The sequence below is a fragment of the Schistocerca cancellata genome, chromosome 3 (assembly GCF_023864275.1).
Source record: "Schistocerca cancellata isolate TAMUIC-IGC-003103 chromosome 3, iqSchCanc2.1, whole genome shotgun sequence".
NCBI lineage: Eukaryota > Metazoa > Arthropoda > Insecta > Orthoptera > Acrididae > Schistocerca > Schistocerca cancellata.
The window spans coordinates 838,683,315-838,706,269 of record NC_064628.1 but is presented as its reverse complement, the minus strand read 5'-3'; the positions used below and the strand labels follow the sequence as shown (position 1 = coordinate 838,706,269).

General features: G+C 40.5%; 1 protein-coding gene across 2 annotated transcripts in view; it reads right to left on the bottom strand.

The window, feature by feature from the left end:
* LOC126175890 (origin recognition complex subunit 2) overlaps nucleotides 1–22,955 on the bottom strand; it is a 99,847-nt gene that overhangs the window by 72,756 nt on the left and 4,136 nt on the right. For both annotated transcript variants that reach the window (XM_049922943.1, XM_049922944.1), the window contains one exon: nucleotides 11,792–12,217. In XM_049922943.1, the coding sequence (XP_049778900.1) occupies nucleotides 11,792–12,217 (426 nt within the window). The remainder of the gene's footprint in view (nucleotides 1–11,791; nucleotides 12,218–22,955) is intronic.

Sequence of the window (22,955 nt, the reverse complement as noted above, 5' to 3'; positions counted from 1 at the left end):
AGGTACAATCTTGCTAAATCTCAATTTTTTCAGCAGTCAATTGAGTACCTAGGTTTTGAGGTTTCTTGCACAATGGTAAAGCTGTTGCGTCACCATGCTGACATAATTGTGGCTTTGCTGCGGCCGCCCTCCATTAAGAAGATGCAGGCATTCTAGGTAAAGATGTGTTGTACCATAAGTTTTTGCTGGATGCACCCAATGTTGCTCAGCCCCTGCACGCACTTTAGCGTAAAGCTGTGCCTTTTTTCTGGCCCCCAGCTTGTGACCAAGCATTTGTTTTGCTTTATCTAAGCTTCAATCTGTCCCGTGTCTGACCACTTTTCAGCCAGGTCAGCATCTTGTGCTGGTTACAGGTGCCTCTCGGCGCGATGTTGGCGCACAAATAAGCAGACTGGTCTGAACAACTCATTGCTAATGCTTCTAACTCCTGCTCAGCAGCAGAATTCTCAGATTGAAAAGGAAGCTTCCAGCAACTGCCCTCAAGAAATTTCACAACTTCTTGCAGGTTCTAAGTTCCACTTGATCATGGATCACAATCTGTTGGTTGCTCTTTTTAATCCTTCAGCTTCCATGCTGGACATGGTAGCACATTGTTTGTAGTGGTGGGCTCTCTTCCTCTCCTGTTTTCGTTATCAGATCCATTAATGGCTGATGGCATAACACATCAACACCGATGCCTTATCCCACCTTTCAATCAAGCTGGACTTGGTATTCAATCAAGACGAGCTGCTTTGTTTCTATACAGACAATGAGAACCAGAACACGGTCAATGGTTTTCCCACCACTACTGCCACAATAGCATCACCCATTGCTGAGGACCCTGTACTTAATCGTGTTCTCTCTTTTGTGCAGCCCAATGGTCCGAAAAAATCCTCGGGCTGTGCCTCAGATCCCTTGGATAATTACTTCTCCCTCCAACACTGCCTTTCTGTGTTTGACAGGGTTCTTTTGCTAGCTACGAAGGATGTTGTTCCCCAGGTTGCCACTTCCTTATGCCGCAGTGTACTGTAGTTTCTGCATGTTAGCCATTGGGGGACCTCTCACACCAAAGCTTTGCCCTGTGGGCATGTCTACTGGCTGGGCAGCATAGATGGGGACATTACATGGCTTCTTGCCACTTGCACTCACTAGGTACAGCTACAGGCAGCTCTGCAGGCATCTTTTTTTTCCCTCTGGCCAACATCGCAGCACCTGTGGGGGGTATCTATACGTTGATTTCGCTGGACTCTTCCTAAATCAGTATTAGTTCATTGTAGTGGATGGCTGTTCCAAGTTCCCTTACAAGGCGCATTGTCTGTCCACATCCAAATCGGCCACTATTTCAGCCCTGTCTAAGATTTTTGCAACTGAGGAACTTCCATATACCATGGTTACCCAAATTGGCCCCTGTTTATTTCTTGAGAATTTACATCTTTTTGTCAGGCCAATGATGTTTACCATCTCACAGCTCCCATTTCATCCTCAATCTAATGGGGAGCCCGACTTCATGGTTCGGACATTTAAAACTCAGATGCGGAAGTATGTAGCTGGCAGATCCTGTGAAGCTGCTTCTGACCATTTTTTGAACTTGTACCGTTTCACTCTGGTGGGACAGGAGCTCAGCAGATCTGCTACATTGACGCCAACCACAGTCCTCGCTTCACCTGCTGCATCCAACGCCACACCCTCTAGCACTGCCGGCTCCACGATGGGCGCACCTGTCTGGGCTCATGGTTTTGGCCACCGGCCAAACTGGGTTCCTGCTATCATTGAGCATCACTGGGGCTAACACCTACGCATCATCCACACTCCAGACAGGCGGATATCTAGTCACTTCAACCACTGCCTCCCATGTCCCCATTACCACCAATGACTGCTCCTGTGTCACAGACGGTTCAGTTCGCACCGCAGCGGCAGGTCACTGCCTGGCAGATCACCATCTGGGGTTCCTGCCTCCGCCCCCACTTCTCAAACGCCATCGCCGGTGCAGCCCCCGCTGCACCTTACACTGCAGCCACCACTGCCTCTATGGCTGGGTCCTCTGGCACCATCCACTGACGTCAATGAGGATGTCACTATGGAACACAGTCCCAGATCCTGCTCTACGCCCTCTCATGGGAGATCACCTTGGTCAGCCCCATGGCACACTCTTATGAACCGTCAATGAAACAGTATTAGTTAAGCAATCACAAACAAGTTCTCAGCCTTTTCTGAACTGTATTACTGTCGTTCAGTCAATGTGTTCAGTGCTATGCACAACCTGTATCTTACATGTAGCTCCTATAAATCCTATCATGTTTGTTCTTACTACAGCAACTATATTTTGCCACTCAACTTGCCAGAGTAGCATTCAGTGCTGGCATTCAAGTACCAATTGCAGTTTGCCGCGTTGGCGGGTTATAGTCGATGGGAATCTACACAATAGCATGTGTGCCACCAGTCCATGCCACAGAAGACAAAACTGAACTATCAACGCGCACATGACCACACCTACTGAGTGCTCAAACGTTGCACCAACACTATGGACGATGCTGTCCTGTCTCTTATGGCCAAGCAGATAATGTGGCGATCATCTCACACTACAGTCGCACTGTGTTATCCAGTACCCTGTCAGCAACGTGTGAGCCCCTCTCCTCTCCACTGGTTCCACTTATGCCTGATTGTTGAAGCAGCGTGCCTTGTACGAGCTGCAGTGTCATGGAACAAAAGACTCTCCTCCCAGAGACCAAACATTCTGCCCCGTTCAAACACACATGCTGATATTCTGCCCCGTGATGTCAGCTAGGCATAGTAGCACCTGGTAACATGTTTCCACTTTGTATGACAGCTCCACACCAACTGAGAATTGGGTAACACTGATCTGTCCAGTCACACAAAAGAGGATGCTGTTGTTGGGCCTTCATGCACTCTGCCATTTAAATTACTTATTGTTCCACTGTTCCACACGTTCTCTTACCGTGGCATGTTCCACACCACAGCTCCTGAGTGTTTCACTTTTTACAAACAGTAGTGTACATCGCAGCAGAGCAGTTTGTTTATTTCCGAATCTATTGTCTCTCTTGGGAAAAGGCCAATAATCTTATCTTCATTAATGACATTCCACCATCTCTGTTTACTTTATCGACACGGTTTTGGCGACTAGTTCTCAGTGACAAAGATTTCTCTCAAGGTGTACCCATAACGGCAAAGCTCTGTTCACTCATTCTGTCTATAATGCAACAAATACCACCTCTCTGCCAGATACTGTGGTTGGTGACAGGACTAAGTAGAGAATTGTTAATCTCAAACAGAGCACCTACATTTACATGGCATCTCAGTAGTCACTATTATTACCTAGTTCTTAAAATGACATAGTGCAACTGCATGAACTACGATCTTTTATATTTAAATGATTAATGGAAAATCTCATATAAAGATGTGAAACAAATACTAACAAAGAGATAGAGGGGCTGGCCAGTACTTACCTCAGCTCAGTACAGCCGATAGATACACAAAAAACAGAACCGAAAATTTACATTCCTAGCTTTCGGAACAAATGTTCCTTCATCAGGGAGGAGAGAGGGGAAAGAAAGGGAAGAAAGGAAAGGAGATTCAGTTACTCACAACCCAGGTTATGAAGCAACAGGGAAAGGAAAATAGGGAGGGTAGCAAGGATGGAGGCATGGTTGTCAGAGGGAAGCCAAAGATATTCTACTGTAAGTACTATGCCAGCTTCAAACCAAAGAGGATGCATACAGAAGTAAAGAGGTATATAGTATAAAGATAAACACAACTATGTAGGATTAAAAGATGTGTGAATGGCTAAAGACGAAAGGGAAAGAGGAGAAGACTGAAGAGTAAATGGGAGTGAGGTAGTTTAACGTAGGTTCAGTCCAGGGGGATGGCGGGATGAAAGGATGTGTTGGAGTGCAAGTTCCCATCTCCGCAGTTCAGAGGGACTGGTGTTGGGTGAGAGAAGCCAAATGGCACATACGGTGTAGCAGGTTCCTAGGTCCCTAGAATTATGCTGGAGGGCATGCTCCGCTACTGGGTATTGGGCATCTCCTAGGCGGACAGTTCGTCTGTGTCAGTTCATGCGTTCAGCCAGTTTAGTTGTTGTCATAGCGATGTAAAAGGCTGTGCAGTGCAGGCATGTCAGTTGATAAATGACATGAGTAGTTTCACACGTGGCCCTGCCTTGAATTGTGTATGTTTTACCAGTAGTGGGGCTGGAGCAGGTGGTTGTGGGGGGGATGCATGGAGCACGTTTTGCAGCGGGGTCGGTTAAAGGGGTAGGAACCGCTGGGTACAGAAGGTAGTCTGGGAATATTGTAGGGTTTAACAAGGATGTTATGGAGGTTAGGGGGGGCGACGAAAGGCAACTTTGGGTGGTGTGGGGAGAATTTTGTCAAGGTATGATCTCATTTCAGGGGTTGACTTGAGAAAGTCATATCCCTGGCGGAGTAATTTGTTGATGTTTTCGAGGCCAGGATAATATTGGGTGACAAGGGGGATGCTTATGTGTGGTCTGGGGGTAGGAACATTGTTGTTGGACGGGGAGGAATGTATTGCTCGGGAGATCTGTTTGCGGATCTTTTATATTTCAACTATAAAACACACTGCCATGACTGTCATAAGACATCCCAGATAGTACCCAGTTGTCTTTAATTCTAGCTTATTGATCATGTTACTGTCACAACTTTATTGTTGTTTTCCTTATACTGATGAGAGAATTATATAAATTCTTGAAGTTCAAATTCAAGTGGACTTTGAAAGAGAAAAAGGGAGGAGAGAGAGAGAGAGAGAGAGAGAGAGAGAGAGAGAGAGAGAGAGAGAGAGAGAGAGACAGGAGTTGTTCCTCCAGTCATCAAGATCAACTAATGGTCGCAGAATGTAGACCAAATATGATTGCACATATTAATGTGCCACTGAATGAACATTTTACCTCATTCCACTGCTAATCTTTGTAACACAGTCAAAAAAAAAAAAAAAGGATAGTGAATGGGTGCAGTTAAACAGAACAGATTTTACTTAAGTGAGGAAAGGAAAGGAGAGGGGGTTTGGAAAGGGAACATAGAGGGTGGAGGGGGCAGTGACAGGTCACCCAGAACTGAAGTTAGGGGGATCCCATCTGTTATGAGGTTCCAGAAACAGGCGGAACACCCCTTAACTTATTCACAATAATACCTCTCTCCTTCCAAAAGAAGTAATATATGTGTTCCAAAAGCTATGAGTACTGTCCTTAATATAAAGTTCATATGAAGCGTTTCTATCAGCAATACTGAGAGATGTACCTCCTCAAATTAAGTTCTGTTCATTCTTTCTTTTTTATTTTAATGAACTTCTGAAATGAATTTTTATTTTACACAGGTTAATCTTTACTGCTGTTTGACGTTACAGTGTTACCTAGACATTCTCTATCATTTTTAGAATCTATCTCCCACAAATCTTGCAAGAGGCTCAAAAAATGGATAAATATATTTTAATACTGAGGTAAATGCTTTACACAGGCTGACATCAACCTATAGGGCAGTCAGTATGGTGTGGTGCAGTGAAGCCAGTATGACAGAAAACGTACATACATACACAACCCATACATACTGGACTTTTCATACTTTTGTAAAAGCTATGCCTGTCACAATTTTAGCAGCCTGTGCTGTAAGTTGTTGAATGTTGTTATGCCTGCTTGATAAGAGCTCCAAATGCTGGCCACGTGGGGTGGCCACGCAGTTTGAGGCACCATGTCACGGATTGCGCGAACCCTCCCACCAGAGGTTCAAATCCTCCCTCAGGTGTGTGTGTGTGTGTGTGTGTGTGTGTGTGTGTGTGTGTGTGTTTGTTTGTTGTGTCCTAAGCATAAGTTAATTTATGTTAGGTTAAGTAGTGTTTAAGTTTATGGACTGATGACCTCAGCAGTTTCGTTCCTTAGGAATTCACACACATTTCCAAATGCTGGAGTAGCACTCTGGAATTAGTTGGATTAGCATATACTGTATGCCACTTCCTTTACTGATACAATGAACTTTCATAAAACCTTTCCAACAAATCTAAGTTTCACCTTCAATACTGTTGAAACGACTCACTCATCTCATTCCATATTAGTTTTCAATAGCTCCCCTAAATATTTAACATATGTTATGGGCTCCATTAATTTACCACTAATCTCAAATATTACTGGATTCTCTCCCTGTTACAGGCATTACTTTACACTTATCTACTTTTAATGCAAACTGCCCTCCCTTGTACCAAGTGGAAATTCATTACAAGTCATTTTCATTTCCTTACAATTATTAATGATAGATAACAGCTCATCAGCTGGAAGTCTGTTCAAACTAACTTGTAAATCACTTATTTATACTGACAATACTGGCACTTCTGTTGAACTTTCTTGGAATATGGGTGATGTTACTTTTGTGTGTGTTCAACATTCACCATCCATCCAAACACTATAGTTTCTCTTGTTGTTGTTCTTGGTGTTGGTGTTGTTGCTGTTGCTGTCTTGTCTTCATTCCAAAGACTGGTTTGATGCAACTCTCCATGTCAGTTCATCCTGTGCAAGTCTCTTCATATCCACATAACTACTGCTACTTCCAGCCATTTGAATCTGCTTACTATATTCACGCCTTGGTTTCTCTCTATGTTTTTACCATCTGAACTTCCCTCCAGTGGCAAACTGACGATGCCTCGATGCCTCAGGATGGGTACTATCAACCGATCCCTTCTTTCGGTCAAGCTGTGTCATAAATTTCTTTTTTCCTCGAATCTAATCTACTGTCTCCTTATTGGTTATTCAATGTATCCATCAAATGTTCAGTACAGTATTCTTTTATACCACCAAGTTTCAAAAGCTTCTATTCTCTTCTTGTCTGAAATGTTCAGCATCCACATTTCACTTCTGTACAATGCTGCAATCCATACTAACATCCTCAGAAAAGTCTTCCTGGCATTTAAATTTTAATTAGATATTAACAAATTTTTCTTTTTCAAAAACGCTATTCTTGCTGTTGTCAGTCTGCATTTCATACCTTCTCTACTTCTGCTATCATCAGTTATTTTGCTGTCCAAATAGCAAAATTAATCTTTCTTATTTCATTTTCAAATCTACAAAGGGCATTCAAAAAGTTTTACACAGTCATCTCTAATTTTTTTATTTTTTGCAGGAGGAAAATGAAATTTTTTGTGAACATACTTGGAACATTTAGCTATAAGTTGGTATATAAAAGTATTTTCTTTGATATGGTTATAATAGAAGGAAACATTTCACGTAGGAAAAATATACCTAAAAACAAAGATGATGTGACTTACCAAATGAAAGTGCTGGCAGGTCGACAGACACACAAACTAACACAAACATACACACAAAATTCAAGCTTTCGCAACAAACTGTTGCCTCATCAGGAAAGAGGGAAGGAGAGGGAAAGACGAAAGGATGTGGGTTTTAAGGGAGAGGGTAAGGAGTCATTCCAGTCCCGGGAGCGGAAAGACTTACCTTAGGGGGAAAAAAGGGACGGGTATACACTCGCACACACACACATATCCATCCACACATATACAGACACAAGCAGACATATATTTGGTCTTTAAATATGTCTGCTTGTGTCTGTATATGTGTGGATGGATATGTGTGTGTGTGCGAGTGTATACCCGTCCCTTTTTTCCCCCTAAGGTAAGTCTTTCCGCTCCCGGGACTGGAATGACTCCTTACCCTCTCCCTTAAAACCCACATCCTTTCGTCTTTCCCTCTCCTTCCCTCTTTCCTGATGAGGCAACAGTTTGTTGCGAAAGCTTGAATTTTGTGTGTATGTTTGTGTTCGTTTGTGTGTCTGTCGACCTGCCAGCACTTTCATTTGGTAAGTCATATCATCTTTGTTTTTAGGTATATAAAGTATTTTCTTTTATTTACAGGTGAGCCATAATGAACCACGAAGTAGATGTCAGGTTGCAACTACGGTCTGTGATGGAGTTCCTCTTCAAGACCGGCGATGACTTTGCAACATTGGTTCACAGGAATTTGCTCCCTGTTTATGGGGAGGACACAGTGGATTGCAGCAGTATCCAGCGGTGGTTGCAGAGGTTTAAAGAAGGTGATTTCTCTCTACTGGACAGTACACGATGCAGTAGACTATCGATGGCAGTGAGTGATGTGAATAAGGAAACCATTGATCAAATCATCAAAAATGACAGATGTGTGATGACACAACAGCTTGCTGAAATGACTTGTTTGTCATTGGGTAGTGTGGTATCACTGGTACAGTCACTACGGTACAGAAAAATCTGCACGTTGGGTGCCTAGATTATTGACAAGAGAAATGAAAACAATGAAGAAGAATGTGTGTGAGGATCTCATGAAGAACTTTACTGAAGAGTGGAAACAGCATTTTGATGGCATCATTACTCAGGATGAAAAATGGCTGTTTTTGTCTGAACCTCAGAGCAAAACCCAATCCATGGAGTGGCATCATCCGGATTCCCCTCGGAAGAAGAAACCACGACTTTCATGAACAGCACGCCAAAAGGTGATGGCCTCCTTCTGTGATCAGTGTGGTGTCATTTTCATTGACTTTTTGGAATCTGGTTCCACATTTAAGTGGGATCGTTACTGTTTGTCATTGGACAAGCTGCGACATGCCATCAAGACCCACACACCACAGCTTCAGGGTCAGCTCATCAGACCACACCATGACAATGCCAAACCCCATACAGCCCTTATGATGCAAAAGAAAATCAGGAAAATGGGTTGGAAAATTGTTCCTCTTCTAATTGCAGTCCCGACTTGGCTCCATCTGATTTTTACCTCTTTGGTCGTCTGAAGGTCCACCTGCATGGTAACACATTTGATAGTGATAAAGACCTTATTTCCTGTGTCAAGCGATGGTGTAAAAGTCAGTCCCCAGAATTTTACCAAAGTGCATTTACATCACGGAAAGAATGTTGGTCCAGATGCATCACAGCTGATGGAGGCTACATTGAGTAGGCTCAATGTATAGCTAAATGTTTCAAGTATGTTCGCAAAAAAATTCATTCTCCTCCTGCAAAAAATAAAAAAAATTAGAGACGACTGCGCAAAGCTTTTTGAACGCCCTTTGTAATTCCCTCAGTATCACCTGTTTTAATTCAATTGTATTCCATTACTCTTATTTTAATTGCATTACAGTTCATCTTATAATTGACAAGTCTCACAAAATTTGGGCTACTCTAAATAGAATATGAACAAACTTTAGCAGATGTGCTGACTCCTTGTACAGATGGGGCAAAAACAAGCTTCTCCCCAGTGTGACTGTAGCACTCCTAAGCAAACTGTAAAACATACAGTTGAAGATTTCCCACTGACAGCCTTCATGGGTGACTTCCAAATTCTTGTACACTGCTGAAAAGGTGGTAGAATACATTATCGACGTGGACATTCGGCTGTAGTTAAGTTCTCATATATTTTGTAGTTGTACATATTTTATGTAAGTCTATATATTTTTTTCTCTTTATATATGACTTAAATGTCAAATGTGATATCTGTACCGTAGACTACTCATAAGTAATTAATTCAAGTGATGGAAGCCATACACTAAATAAATAAATCTTAAAACCTCTTTCCGAGACACTATATATCCTGTTTAACTGCTCTTCTAAATCCATTGCCTTCTCTGTCAGGATTACAGTTATCACTGACAAACCTCAAAGTTTTTATTTCTTCTCCCTGAACATCAATTTCCTTTCCAAATTTCTCACTGGTTTCCTCTACTGCTTGCCCTCTGTACTGATTGAACAGCACTGAGAATAAGCTACAGCCCTATCTGTCACCCTTCTCCACCACTGGTTCTCTTTCACATCCAGCCACTGCAGTCTGGTTCCTGTTCAAGTTGTACATACCTTACAGTGCCTTTATCCTAACTACTTTGATTCAATAAACCAGGTCAAAATATTTCTCTAAATCTGGTTTCAGTTCAGACAAATGGTTCCTTCCATTCTAATAGAAATTTATACACAGCAGGAAATGTCATATTTTTGAAAACAGCTTTATCTGATTCATCTTCCAAAAAAGTCACTACGACCGTTACAGATACAGCTGTTGTAGTTGCAGCAAATGGCCACATAAACAGCTATGTGACAGCATACTTATCAGGAAAGCACTGCTACAGCATGGTGCACTCCACAGAAAGATCACAATGAAAGCCCAAAAAGAAAACAGTACAAACTGACTAATCACAGAACCAGTTTCAATATTCAGGCCAATTGGAGAAAACACATTGGTTAGTAAACTAAACACAGAAAAGTGAAAGTTTCACATAACTGTTTCGGTAAACAGCATACTGCTTCCAAAATGAATAATCTGATGTGCCTGAAATAAAGTTTACAATCAACAAGTATTAACCTGTATTATGACTACACAGTGAGACATGGACTATCAATTCAAATATCATTCAAAACCTAGGGGATGCTCAGCAAGTAATGGATCATGGGAAATACTTGGGTGGAAAACGTATTTATGACTGTACTGAAAATGAAACAGAGGCAGGGAATACACAGCCAACCAAAAGGGTGGATGGTTCACTTTTACCACATTCTAAGGCACTGTGCTATTTGCTACTCTGCAGATGACAAACTTGCAGCCATACACACTAACAAATCATGTACACGCAGCCTGCATACTACACTGAAGAGGCAAAGAAACTGATACACCTGCCTAATATCATGTAGGACCTTCCAAAAGCACGCAGAAGTGCCGCATCATGACTTGGCATGGGACTGACTGACGTCTGAAGTAGTGCTGGAGCGAACTGACATTCTTTTCGAGGAACACTGTTGAGAAAATTTAGAGAAACGGCATTTGAAGCTGAATGCAGGATGATTCTACTGCCTCCAACATACACTGCATATAGGGAACAAGAAGCTAAGATGTGAGAAATTAAGGCTCATATGGAGGCATATACACATTCGTTTTTCCATCACTATTTACGAGTGGTACATGAAAGGAAATTACTAACAGTAGTATGTAGTACCTTCCGCCACGCACCGTATGGTGGACTGCAGAGTATCTATGTAGATGACTGCAGAGTATCTATGTAGATGCATTTGTGAAAGCTAGGGTAGTGTATGTATTTTCATATGCAACTATCGGCAGTACTGACATTTCTCCTGAAGACAAACACTGGTCAGCAATTTTGTCTCATAACTTTATAGTTTTCTTGAGAAAATTTTCCTTTCGCTATGTAAATGAGAAATATTGAATATGTTATTACAATGTGGAAATGATGGCAGTTCATCTCCACATTCCAGTTAAGGGCAGTGAGCATGGTGATTTTATGTTGCATATATACGATTATATAGTATACAAGAAATGTTAATTTATATGAAAACGATGTTTTATTCTTTCACTGCAAATGGAGAATGTTATGAACTAAATGGATGGCTAGCTACTTTGACTGAAAACTACATCTGTAAATACAAATAAAAGTTTGCATCAAATAAATGAAATTCTTAAACATAAGCAGTCTCTCTGGTGAGAAATCAATGTGAAGATGAAATAAAAGAGTGATGGAAGAGTTTGGCTACCAAAGGTCATGACCAAAATAATTATTAAACTGAATCATCAGTTGCTCAAGCTAAAGAAATTATCAAAAGGAAATGAGTGACAGACATACTAGCGATCAGACTGAATCAAATGGTTTCCTCCTTTAGACATAACAAATCACATCAAATATCTCCCTCTATCAGACGAAGAACAAGACATGAAAGAAGAAGAAAACTTAAAGACTAAATATGATATAATAGAAGTGTATATGAATCACTGATTATCAAGAATGTTTTGCAATAATGTATAAATAAGGATTTCACTCACTTTTTCCAATTCTCTTGCGCAAATTATAGGGTGTCTTTGCTGTATCCGCATCAAGTTGCCTCAGTCGAGTTGAAGGAGTTTGAACCTGCCTCGACGGTGTCCGCAGTTTCCTCAGTGGAGTGCACACAGAGAGTCTTCGCTGAGGGGTTCTGGTTTTACTCCGAGTATGAGAACTAGTTGGGGTGGCGTGGCCACTGAGTCCACGTGCCTTAGTTACCCCTTCCTGGTCAGGTGTCTGTACAGATGTCAAAGCACTTCTTCTTTTTGGTGTCTGGAACTGGCCATTGAGTCCATGTGCCTTAGGTATTCCTTCCCGGTCTGGTGTCTGCACAGATTCCAAAGCTTTCTGTGCCAAAGCATTCCTCCTTTTTGGTGTCTGGAATCCAAACATCTGTTCCCCCTTGACGTTATCATCTCCAAGGAGAGCTATAAATAAGATAATAAAATACAATTATAAGAAATTACAGACACACAGTTCTTATGCCACAAATACATAACATTAACTAAAGGTTTTCATTCAACCTACAGGTGAAGGGTCATGAGCTGATTTGTGACATTGCTGCTCAGAGAAGTGCATTCTTACTGTCTGGTAGATTTTATGAATTGTAAGAGACTAAAATCTATCATTTTCTATTAATGTTAATGTAATTAGGTTTACATTATATTGTTTGCCATGAGCTTGTTGAGATTTTCAGAATTTATATTGAACTTAATAAGAGTTCACGTCAAATGCTAGTCAGTGGCTCTTATTTCAGTACAGTTAGCTATCATCGATAAGGAATTTATTCATTTTTGCCTGCTCTGAACTAAGTCTAATGATTACTTTTACTGGAAGGGGAAATTGACTATGAAGAAGAGTTTATCATAACATTATGAGAATACAGAATTTATCTGCTGTGAATTGTTTGCAGCTGGCCAGAGTGGCCGTGTGGTTCTAGGCGCTACAGTCTGGACCCGAGCGACCGCTACAGTCGCAGGTTCGAATCCTGCCTCGGGCATGGATGTGTGTGATGTCCTTAGGTTTGTTAGGTTTAATTAGTTCTAAGTTCTAGGTGACTGATGACCTCAGAAGTTAAGTCGCATAGTGCTCAGAGCCATTTGAACCATTTTTCGACCTATGGTAGCCTGCTACTATAAGTGAGGCAAAATCCTTCTCATGCTCTGCTTGGAATCATATTCATGTCGCGTCAAGTCCATATACGGCAATCATCTGTTGATATGCTGGGGAATCCAGAGCGAGGTTCATCATTGGCATCATCTTGGCCATCTTGGAAGAGCTTGTACCAATTGTAACAATTTTTTTATTTAGAGCAGACTCACCGTATGCCACTGTCAAAATTTCAAGCACTTGTTTCCATTTTTCACTCAAATTTTGATGCAAATTCTTTGCTCCTTTTTTTTTATAATAATCGAAAATCACCAAGCACACTAAAACACATATCACCTTTCTATCTGTCAAAAAGCAAATGTAGAATGCTGTACACTTGAAAGTGAAAATAGGTGTAGGACATGTGTACCAACATAAGAAAAAAAAAGATCAATAATCAAATGTACATTGCCCGCACAATTCGGAAAGTCACCTTACTTTTTGAAGAGCCCTCGTATATGTTTCTGATAGGCACAGAATTTATATATGCAAACAATTCAAATGGTGTGTGTGTGTGTGTGTGTGTGTGTGTGTGTGTGTGTGTGTGTGTGTGTGTGCACGCTACACACACTCTCTCTCTCTCTCTCTCTCTCTCTCTCTCTCTTTACCATCCTCATGATCTGGGCAGTTAAACAACATCCCCGTTCCCTGTGACACAATGTTCCACTGCAATGCGATCACTGAAGCACACCCACGGCTTACAGTTACACAAGACTGGTGGCATTCAACTGCAACCAGGTCAGGAAACCGGGGTTCATCAAGCATGTATCCAGCAAACAAATACTGAGCTCACTGAGGTGCTTGCCATTTAGAACAAACTGGGCGTGTGTGTAGCTTAATCGAAAATACCACAGTTGTGTGAGCATCACACTTCTGTGGGGCACTCCTGACAATACTCCTGCCTATGATGAACACTTGCTGGCCAGGACAATTATTTAAGAAGTCTGTTACTTAGGAAGTCTTTGAACCACTCACAGATCTGTGAACCTAAACCCTTCATTAACATTATGTAGTGGTGCACTGTGTTAAACACTTCCCAGAAATCTAAGAATATGGAATCTGCCTGTTGCCCTTTGTCCACGGTTCGCTGAATATCACGTAACAAAAGGGCAAGCTGAGTTTTACATTTTAGTCTACAAACATAGTAAAAAATATTGCAAATAAGTAGTCAAAATCAAATTGTTCAAATGGCTATAAGCACTATGGGACTTAACATCTGAGGTCATCAGTCCCCTAGACTTAGAACTACTTAAACCTAACTAACCTAAGGACATCACAAACATCCACACCCGAGGCAGGATTCGAACCTGCGACCGGAGCAGCCACGCGCTTCCGGACTGAAGTGCCTAGAATCGCTCAACCACAGTGGCTGGCTGAATAAGTAGTTCTTACCAGTTTGAGGATGTTCATATTGAAACTGGTAACAGTGACCATGAGGCAGTTGTAGCAACAATGATTAGAGGTATAAAATGCAGCCAACATAAGTAATACTTATTTTATGTTTTCTCTTATGGATTTCTCTTTCTCTTTACCCAGTTTTCAAAATTTTGTCTCTTTTTACGACTTTCCCAACGGATTTTTTTTTCTTCTTCAATCATTTTTTTCATATCATATAGACACTTTTCCAGTGAGAAATTCTTCTCCACTCATTACCTATTGTTAACCACTGTCTATTCTCAAAATTTTTGTATAAATTTTTTAATTTTTTCCAAATTTTTTCTTTGCTTTTCTTCCATTTTTCTATCTTTTATCCATGCTCTGCATATCTTTTTGGTGACTCCCATGATTTCTAACACTCCAAACTGTCCTCAAATTCTGTTGATGAATCCCATCACATACGACATCCATTCTTTTCGAAAACATGCTTTAGCACTATCAAAACTAAGGCTGCAAATTCTGTTTCTTGAAACCTGCCTGTCCCTTGGAGTTCATCCAAAAGGCTTAACATTAAAAGTCCCTATTTCTGGATGTAATCCGACTCTACACAAAGCTATTTTACAGTTTAAAATGCAGCAATCTCTTGCTCTTTCCCAGCTAATCTGTGGGTATAGGCAAAATAGTGTGAACACCTGTACTTACTTGGAAAAGGTGTATTAATAAGGGGCTGGACCCCAATTTGCCCATAATACAGCTGTGATTCTTCTTGAAATATTGGCATATACTGATGGTATAGTCTCCAGTGGAATTTTATGCCACTCTTCAATCAGAACCTCTTCTAACTCCTGTGCTGCTAACTCAGGGCACAAGTATCTTGATGCAAAATTTTCCTGATTGTGGATACTGGCATTAATAATCCCATCCATATATACATAAAATGAATGTTTGTCTTTCTGTTCCCACCATATGACCTCAAGAAGAATTGGCACAATTTACATGAGGTTTTTTTGTAAAATCATCATAGTGACGACGGAGGCCGAAATCTGCTCCAGAGTCTGTGCTCCAATACCGCCCACAGGAGTTTGATAATGTTTAAAGTCTGGGGACTGTGTTGGCCAGGGAAGATGCTGCAGTCCAGTTGCATGTTCCCCATACCATGATTGTATAGTGCTGGCTGTGTGAATGGGTGCATTATTGTCCTGAAATATGGCATCATTGTTGGGGAAAAACATTTGAATCATGGAGTGCACTTGATCACCTGAAACATTAACACAATTGCTGGCTGTTACACGGACTTTGAGAGTAATGATGGGACTAGCAGAATAGCATTATATAGCTGCCCACACCATCACACTTCCACCTCCACACTTAACAGGTGGAATCAAGCGATTAGGATTGTAGGCTTCTTTTGGCGATCTACAGATGCAAACCCAGCCAATGTTGGAAATAACAGAAACATTGACTCGTTCTGACCATATGACATGTTTCCATCAGTCATCCATGATTTATGCTCCTGACACCATGTTTTACGCTTCTTTGCATTGGTTGTTGTCACTGATGGTTTCTGCATAGCAGCTCATTCATGAATATTCGCTTTGTAGAGTTCTTGGCAGACAGTGTCAACAGATACAGGGTCTCAAAGATGGCTATTGAGCTCTGCAGTCACTTTAGCCACCGTAGTTTTGTGTTGTTTTGACACAATTAGTGTTAGTCTCTCATTTAGTTTTGATTTGTGCCCACTATTACATTTACACAATGATGTCTTTGCATGTTTTGTGTAGGCTGTCATGACTGCTGAAGCAGTTGCTCTTGAAACTTTTAATATGTTGGCTGTTTTGGTTACTGATGCTCCAGCTAATCGGGCACTCTTTGGAACTCTGCTTGGTCTTCATTTTACGTCAACCTTGGCCACTGAATGCAAATACAAAGTGTGCACTACTCATAAACAACCTGCACTGATGTCTAGTCCTTAATGAAGACACACAGTCCAGCGTGACACGTGCCTTACCTGTGTTGTTGGGCTATCTAATCATGATGCACAGTTAATGGAAATAACACACAAAGCACCTTACAGGCTTCAGGTAGGCTCATACAAGGCAGGGAGGCTTATTGATGCGAACAGGATACAGAGTTTTAAGAGCAGCCTTGAAGAGGTAGAATGGGATGAAGTATACACAGAAAATGATGCTGATGCCAAATTCAATTTATTCCACCATAAATTTGTCTCAATATTTGACAGTTGCTTTCCTGAAATGTTACCCAAAAAAGCCATTACAAAGTCAAGTAAGCCATGGATTACTAAGGGAATTAAGATATCGTGTAAGAGGAAGAGGGAAACATATGGACAGGCCAGAATAAGTCAGGATCTGACGTTACTTGCTTACTACAAAAGATACTGTAATATTTTAAGGAAAGTCATTAAGAAGTCAAGAAGCTTGTGTGTTCTGACAGAAATTAATAATGAGGATAATAAAATTAAAACTATATGGAACATTGTCAAACAGGAGACGGGGTAGCCTGCAGTGCACAACATACCATAGCAATAAAGCTAAATGATGATGTTGTGAGTGATAATTCACAAGTTGCAAGTATTTTTAACAACCACTTTTGGAATGTAGCAGCAAAAATAGGGTTAAAGGGTTCAGCTGAAGAAGCAAAAAAATACATTACAAATGCCATTCCCCAGGACCTTAACCTTAGGCCTTTTAGAAATGGCACCAACATCCCTTACTGAAATTAAGGGAATTATACACATACTGAAAAACAAGAGCTCATGTGGTGTTGATGGAGTCTCTAACAGAATTTTGAAGTGTTGTTCTAATTTAATATGTAGAGTCCTTAGTGAGATATGTAATGCTTCACTGGCACAGGGAATTTTTCCAGGCAGACTGAAATATGCAATTCTCAAACCTCTTCATAAGAAAGGGGACAAGAGTGACTTGAATAATTACAGACCAATCTCATTGCTAACTTCATTTTCTAAAATATCCAAAAAAGTTATGTATTCATGAGTAGTCTCACATTTAAGTGAAAATAATTTACTCAGCATGTCACAGTTCAGATTCCAGACGGGTTACTCGACCAAGAATGCTATCTACGCATTTACCCATCAAATAGCACAAGCCCTAAATAACAAATTATCGCCAGTTGGTATCTTTTTGTGATCTTTCCAAGGCATTTGACTGTGTGGATCATGTCACACTCTTAGAAAAACTCAGGTTTTGTGGAACTGAAGGCTACACACACAGCTGGTTTGAATCATACTTGACGAACAGAGAACAAAAAGTTGTGCTGAATGACACAAATAATGTTGGGAAGGTGGTAAATCCTACTGAATGGGGAGTTATCACAACAGGAGTCCCACAGTGTTCAATTATGGGTCCTCTGCTGTTCCTTATTCATGCGGATGACCTCTCACTTCACATTCAGCAAGCAGAACTAGTACTTTTTGCAGCTGACATGAGTGTTATAATAAATCCCATTCCAGAAAAAGTAACTGAAGATATTGTTAAGGATGTCTTTCAAAGAATTATTAAGTGGGTCTCAGAAAATGGACTCTCCCTTAATTTTGAAAAAACTCACTATATCCAGTTCTGTACAGCGAATAGTCATAACGACAATTGATGTAGCACATGAACAGGGCACAGTTAACAGGGTAGATTTTTCCAAATTTTTGGGTGTTCACATTGATGACTACTTGAACTGGAAGAAGCATATTACTGAGCTTCTCAAACAATTAAGTTCAGCTTCTTTCGCTCTTCATATAATCGCTAGTCTTGGTAATAAACAGATCAGCCTCCTAACATAATTTGCATATTTCCAATCAATAATGTCTTATGGAATAGTTTTCTGGGGTAACTCACCACTTAAACATAAAGTATTGACTGCACAAAAGAGAGCAGTGAGGGTAATTAGTGGTGTTCACCCAAGGACGTCATGTAGGCACCTATTCAAGGAGTTATGTATTTTCAACTGCACCATCAGAGTACGTATATTCACTAATGAAATTCATTATAAATAATCCATCTCAATTCATGAAGAACAGTGATGTTCATACTTACAACGCTAGAGGGAAAAATGACCTTTCCTCTCCATTATTGAAGCTGTCAGTTGCTCAAGAAGGAGTACATATTCAGCAACAAAAATCTTTTATCATTTGCCCAACAACAAAAAGTGTCTGGCAGGTAGCAGATCAAGTTTTAAATCTAGCTTAAAATCATTTCTTTTGGACAACTCCTATTCCAAGGATGAATTTCTGTTTCAGAAGTGGTAAAAAAAAAATTGTACCTCTAAATTTAGTTGCATGTGTAGAACTAAAAATTTCAGTAATATTAATATTAGCACTACTCACGTGTGTGTGTATATCTTGAAATCTGACTTGTTCCATATCATATCGATAAAATAATCTACAGAACATGACATAACTAAACTAAGCTGACCTGTTAAAATTCCTAGAATCTCTGAATACCTTCTGCCAATTAAATTTCAAATGGTCCTATTCCGAATCCCATGTCACTTTCCTTGATGTTGATCTCATCCTCACTGAAAGCCAGCTGCACACTTCTGTTTGCATTAAACCTACTAACAAACAACAGCAGTTACATTTTGACAGTTTCCAGCCTTTCCATGTCAAATGTTCTCTCCCATACAGCCTTGGCATTCAAGGCAAATGTATTTGTTTTGATGCAGATTCTTTAGAGAAATACACCATCATCCTCACCTCATCCTTCACTGGACGTAATTACTCCACCAGTTAGTTCAAAAGCAGATTTTCAAGGTTATCACATCTAATCCTGGTACTGCTGATTCCTCCAAAAAAAACTTCGGAGCACACCACTGGTCACTCAGTATTATTATGGCCTGTAATGTATTAATCAGTTACTTTGACAAGGCCATGACTTCCTACAACCATGCCCTGAAATGAGATCCATTCTGTCTGAAATTTTGTCCACCACACCTAAAGTAGTTTTTCATCGCCCTTCCAATCTCCACAATTTTCCTGTCAGACTCTATGCTCCTTCTGCACCCATCTCCCTACCCTATGGCTCCTACTCCTGTGACTGCCCCCACTGCAAGATTCGCCCTATGCATCCTTCTAACACCACCTATACCTGCCCTGTAACTGGCAAAACATAGGGTACTATCAAAGGGAGAGCCATCTGTGGAATGACACACATCATATACCAGCTGTTATTTAACACTGTTCGGCCTTTTACATCGGCATGACTACCACCAAATTATCAGCTGGGATGAATAGGCATAGGCAGAGTGTGTATACTGGCGACACACAGTATCCTGCTGCAGAGTGTGCTCTACAACATGACTATTGTGACCTCAGTGACTCTTTCACCACACACGCCATCTGGATTCTTCCCCCAGATGCCAGTTTCGCAGAACTCCACAGATGGGAACCAGCCCCACAACACAGCCTTGGTCCTTGCCACCCATACGGACTTAATTTACATTATCTCAGCATTTCTTCACAGTAACTATTTCTTTCTTCTCTCCACTTTAGTTTTCTAGACCTTTCATTTTCTCACCTGTGTATTTTTCTCTGTCCCCCTCCCACCTATGTTACGTGCAATGCACTTAGCTTCTCACTCTTATTAACTTGTACACAATGTTTTAGCAGTACTCTAGTCTTGCATACTACCCTGTCTTACAGCTTTAAGCTCTCCGGTATTCAAATCTCATTCAGTGTAGTCCCCAATAATCAGTCTCATCCCACCCACTAAGTCTCCCCTGATCTGTGGTTCTGGGTGACTTTTCTGAAATCTACCTCTTTTCCTAGGCTTCTCCAGTCCTTTTCTTTTGTCCCTCTCCCCTCCCCTTCAACCCTTCTGCCTGAAGGAAGAGCCACTGGCTCCGAAAGATTGCCTAATTATAACCTCCTTTTATGTGTATGTTCTGCCACCACTTGGTGAGCAGATTTTTTATCTATCCAATTACATGATAAAAATTTAATATGTTAGATATAGAGGCAGTCATGCCAAATCTCAAAGAGGAACTCAAAACATTTACCTCTTGGCACTGTAGTTACCATACACTTGACAGATATGTACATGGCAGAATTATCCCTTCATGATATACAGACAATGCAAAAAAAAATTCTGAAGAAACAGAGCCTACTGCTTAATAGGTGTGAAACAAAACAACAGAGAGATGCTGAATGAAAAGCGTTTGGCTGTGAAGAGACCAACATGTGTAGTCTTAACGACTGCTGCATGAAAATCTTATCAAAAGATTTCTCATAAAACCCAAAGCAATTCTGGTCATATTTAAAAGCTATAAGTGGACCAAAATATGCCTTGGTATTCAATCAACATGACTATGTCAAGCAGCACACTATTAATGCAGTACTCAAACTTCATTTTTTTTCATCTGCTTTAACTTACATTTTTCTACATTTAGAGCTAGCTCCATTCACCACACCAACTAGAAATTTTGTCTCAGTCACTTTGTACCCTCTTACCGTCACTCCGACGATGACACCTATCCGTACACCACAGCATCATTGACATACAACCACAGACTGCTGCTTACCCTATCCAGCAAATCATTTATGTGTATAGATAACAACCATGCCCCTATTACACATCCTGGGCAGTTATTGACAATACCCTTGTCTCTGATGAACGTTCCAAACATCAAGGACAACATACTGTGTTCTGTTACTTAGGAAGTATTCAAACCACTCACATATCTGTGAACCTATTCTATATGCTTATATCATCATTAACAGTCGGCAGTGCAGTATCATGTCAAACATATTACGGAAATTTAGGAATATGGAATCTGCCTAGTAGTCTTCATCCACGCTTCACAGGATATTGTGTGAGAAAAATGCAAGCTGCGTTTCACATGAGCGATGCTTTCAAAAACTGTGCTGATTTGTGAACAGAAGCTTTTCCCTTTCAAGGAAATTAATCACATGCAAACTGGAAGTATGTTAAAGGAATTTGCAGCAAATCAATGTTAAAGACATCTATCTGTAACTTTGTGTGCCTATTGTTTTACTCTTCTTACATACAGGAGTTGCTTGCACCTTTTCCCAATCACCAAAGACTTTGCACGGGGCAAGAGATTCGTGGTAAATGCAAGCATAGTAAGATGCCAATGTGGAAGAGTCCTCTTTGTAAAACCAAATTGGGATTACATCACGACCTGGCGACTTATTTGCTTGCAACTCTTTCAATTGTTTCACTACACCAGTAATGCTTATTACTACACCTTATAAGCCTTGATGCTGGCTGCTCAGCAGAAATGAAAATTGTGCTACAGACTGCCTGGCAACACATTACAGTTAGAAACCATGAGATTACACGTTTTAAATAGAAAAAAAAGCATGCATAAAATTTAAGAAATACACTACTAAGAAAACATTGAAGCAACTGAATACGTGACTTGTTGCTCTATAAGTGTGTACCAGACAGCAGCAGGAGTCTGACTAACACAAGGCTCACAACTAGCAGTCCCTGGCTCTTCAAAACAAAATTCTTTGTAGGCAGAATGCAGCACATTATGTGGATGGAGTGTAAGCAACAAAAGCAGAAGAAACTTCAGGTTTACCCATTGGGTGTCTGTTGGGACCATTACTGTCCATGTTGTATTTTAATGACCTAGCATGCAATATTTGTAGCTGTTGATGCAGTTATCTACAATGTAGTACTGTCTGAAAAAGAGCTGCAGAAACGTTCACTCAGATCTTGATAAGATTTCAAACTGGTACACATACTGGAAACTTACTATAAATGTAGGGAAATGTAAAATTATGCACTTCATAAAAAATCACAGAATCATATGACAACAATATCAAAGCTTCGCAATTAAAATTTCTTGCCTCATACAAATATCTGAGTGTGAGAATTTATATGGATATGAAACGAAATGATCACATAAGCTCAGTAATACGTAAGGTGGGTGGCAGACTTCAGTTCATTAACAGGATACTGAAAAAATGCTGTTAGTCTACAAAGGAGACTGTTTACACAACTTTTGCATTCCCCACCAGCATGAACAGTCAATTGAAGTAAATATTTGGAACACAGGTAAAGCCTCAAACAAAAATAAATAAATAAGCAGAAGGATGGTTATAGCATTGGTGGACCAACCGAAAGTTGCAGTTACACCAGTCTGCTTTAGCCCATGACGTAATTGTGTTGTGTGACGTCAGCCAAAACAGTTTTTGAGTCACGTCATGATCGTAGATGGCATGTTGTACAATTTGGTGGTACTCTCTTGCGTTGGATGTTTATGTATTGAAGTAGTTGTTAGATATCTTAGCGAGTCATTTGACATTTTTAGCTGCGTGTGTGAGGTTGTCACTGGATGAGTTTACGCCGTTTTATCAGTGAGTTACTTTGATTTTGCATATTGTGGGTGACAGATTCTTGCTTGTGTTTGTATTATTAATTCTGTGTGTTTGTTATGGCTGGAAATTTCATAGTGTTTTTCTTTATTAGTCAGTACAGGATATTTTAGAGAAATTTAATAGCATATCATTGCTTGTCTCATTTGGCCTATGTGGTGTAAACAATCAAGTTCCTACAGTTATTTTGACTGCTTAAGGGTGATTTTGTTTTGTATTTTAGGTTCTGCACGTAGAGAGGAGGGGGTTGGCCAGCCTAGATTTAGGTGACA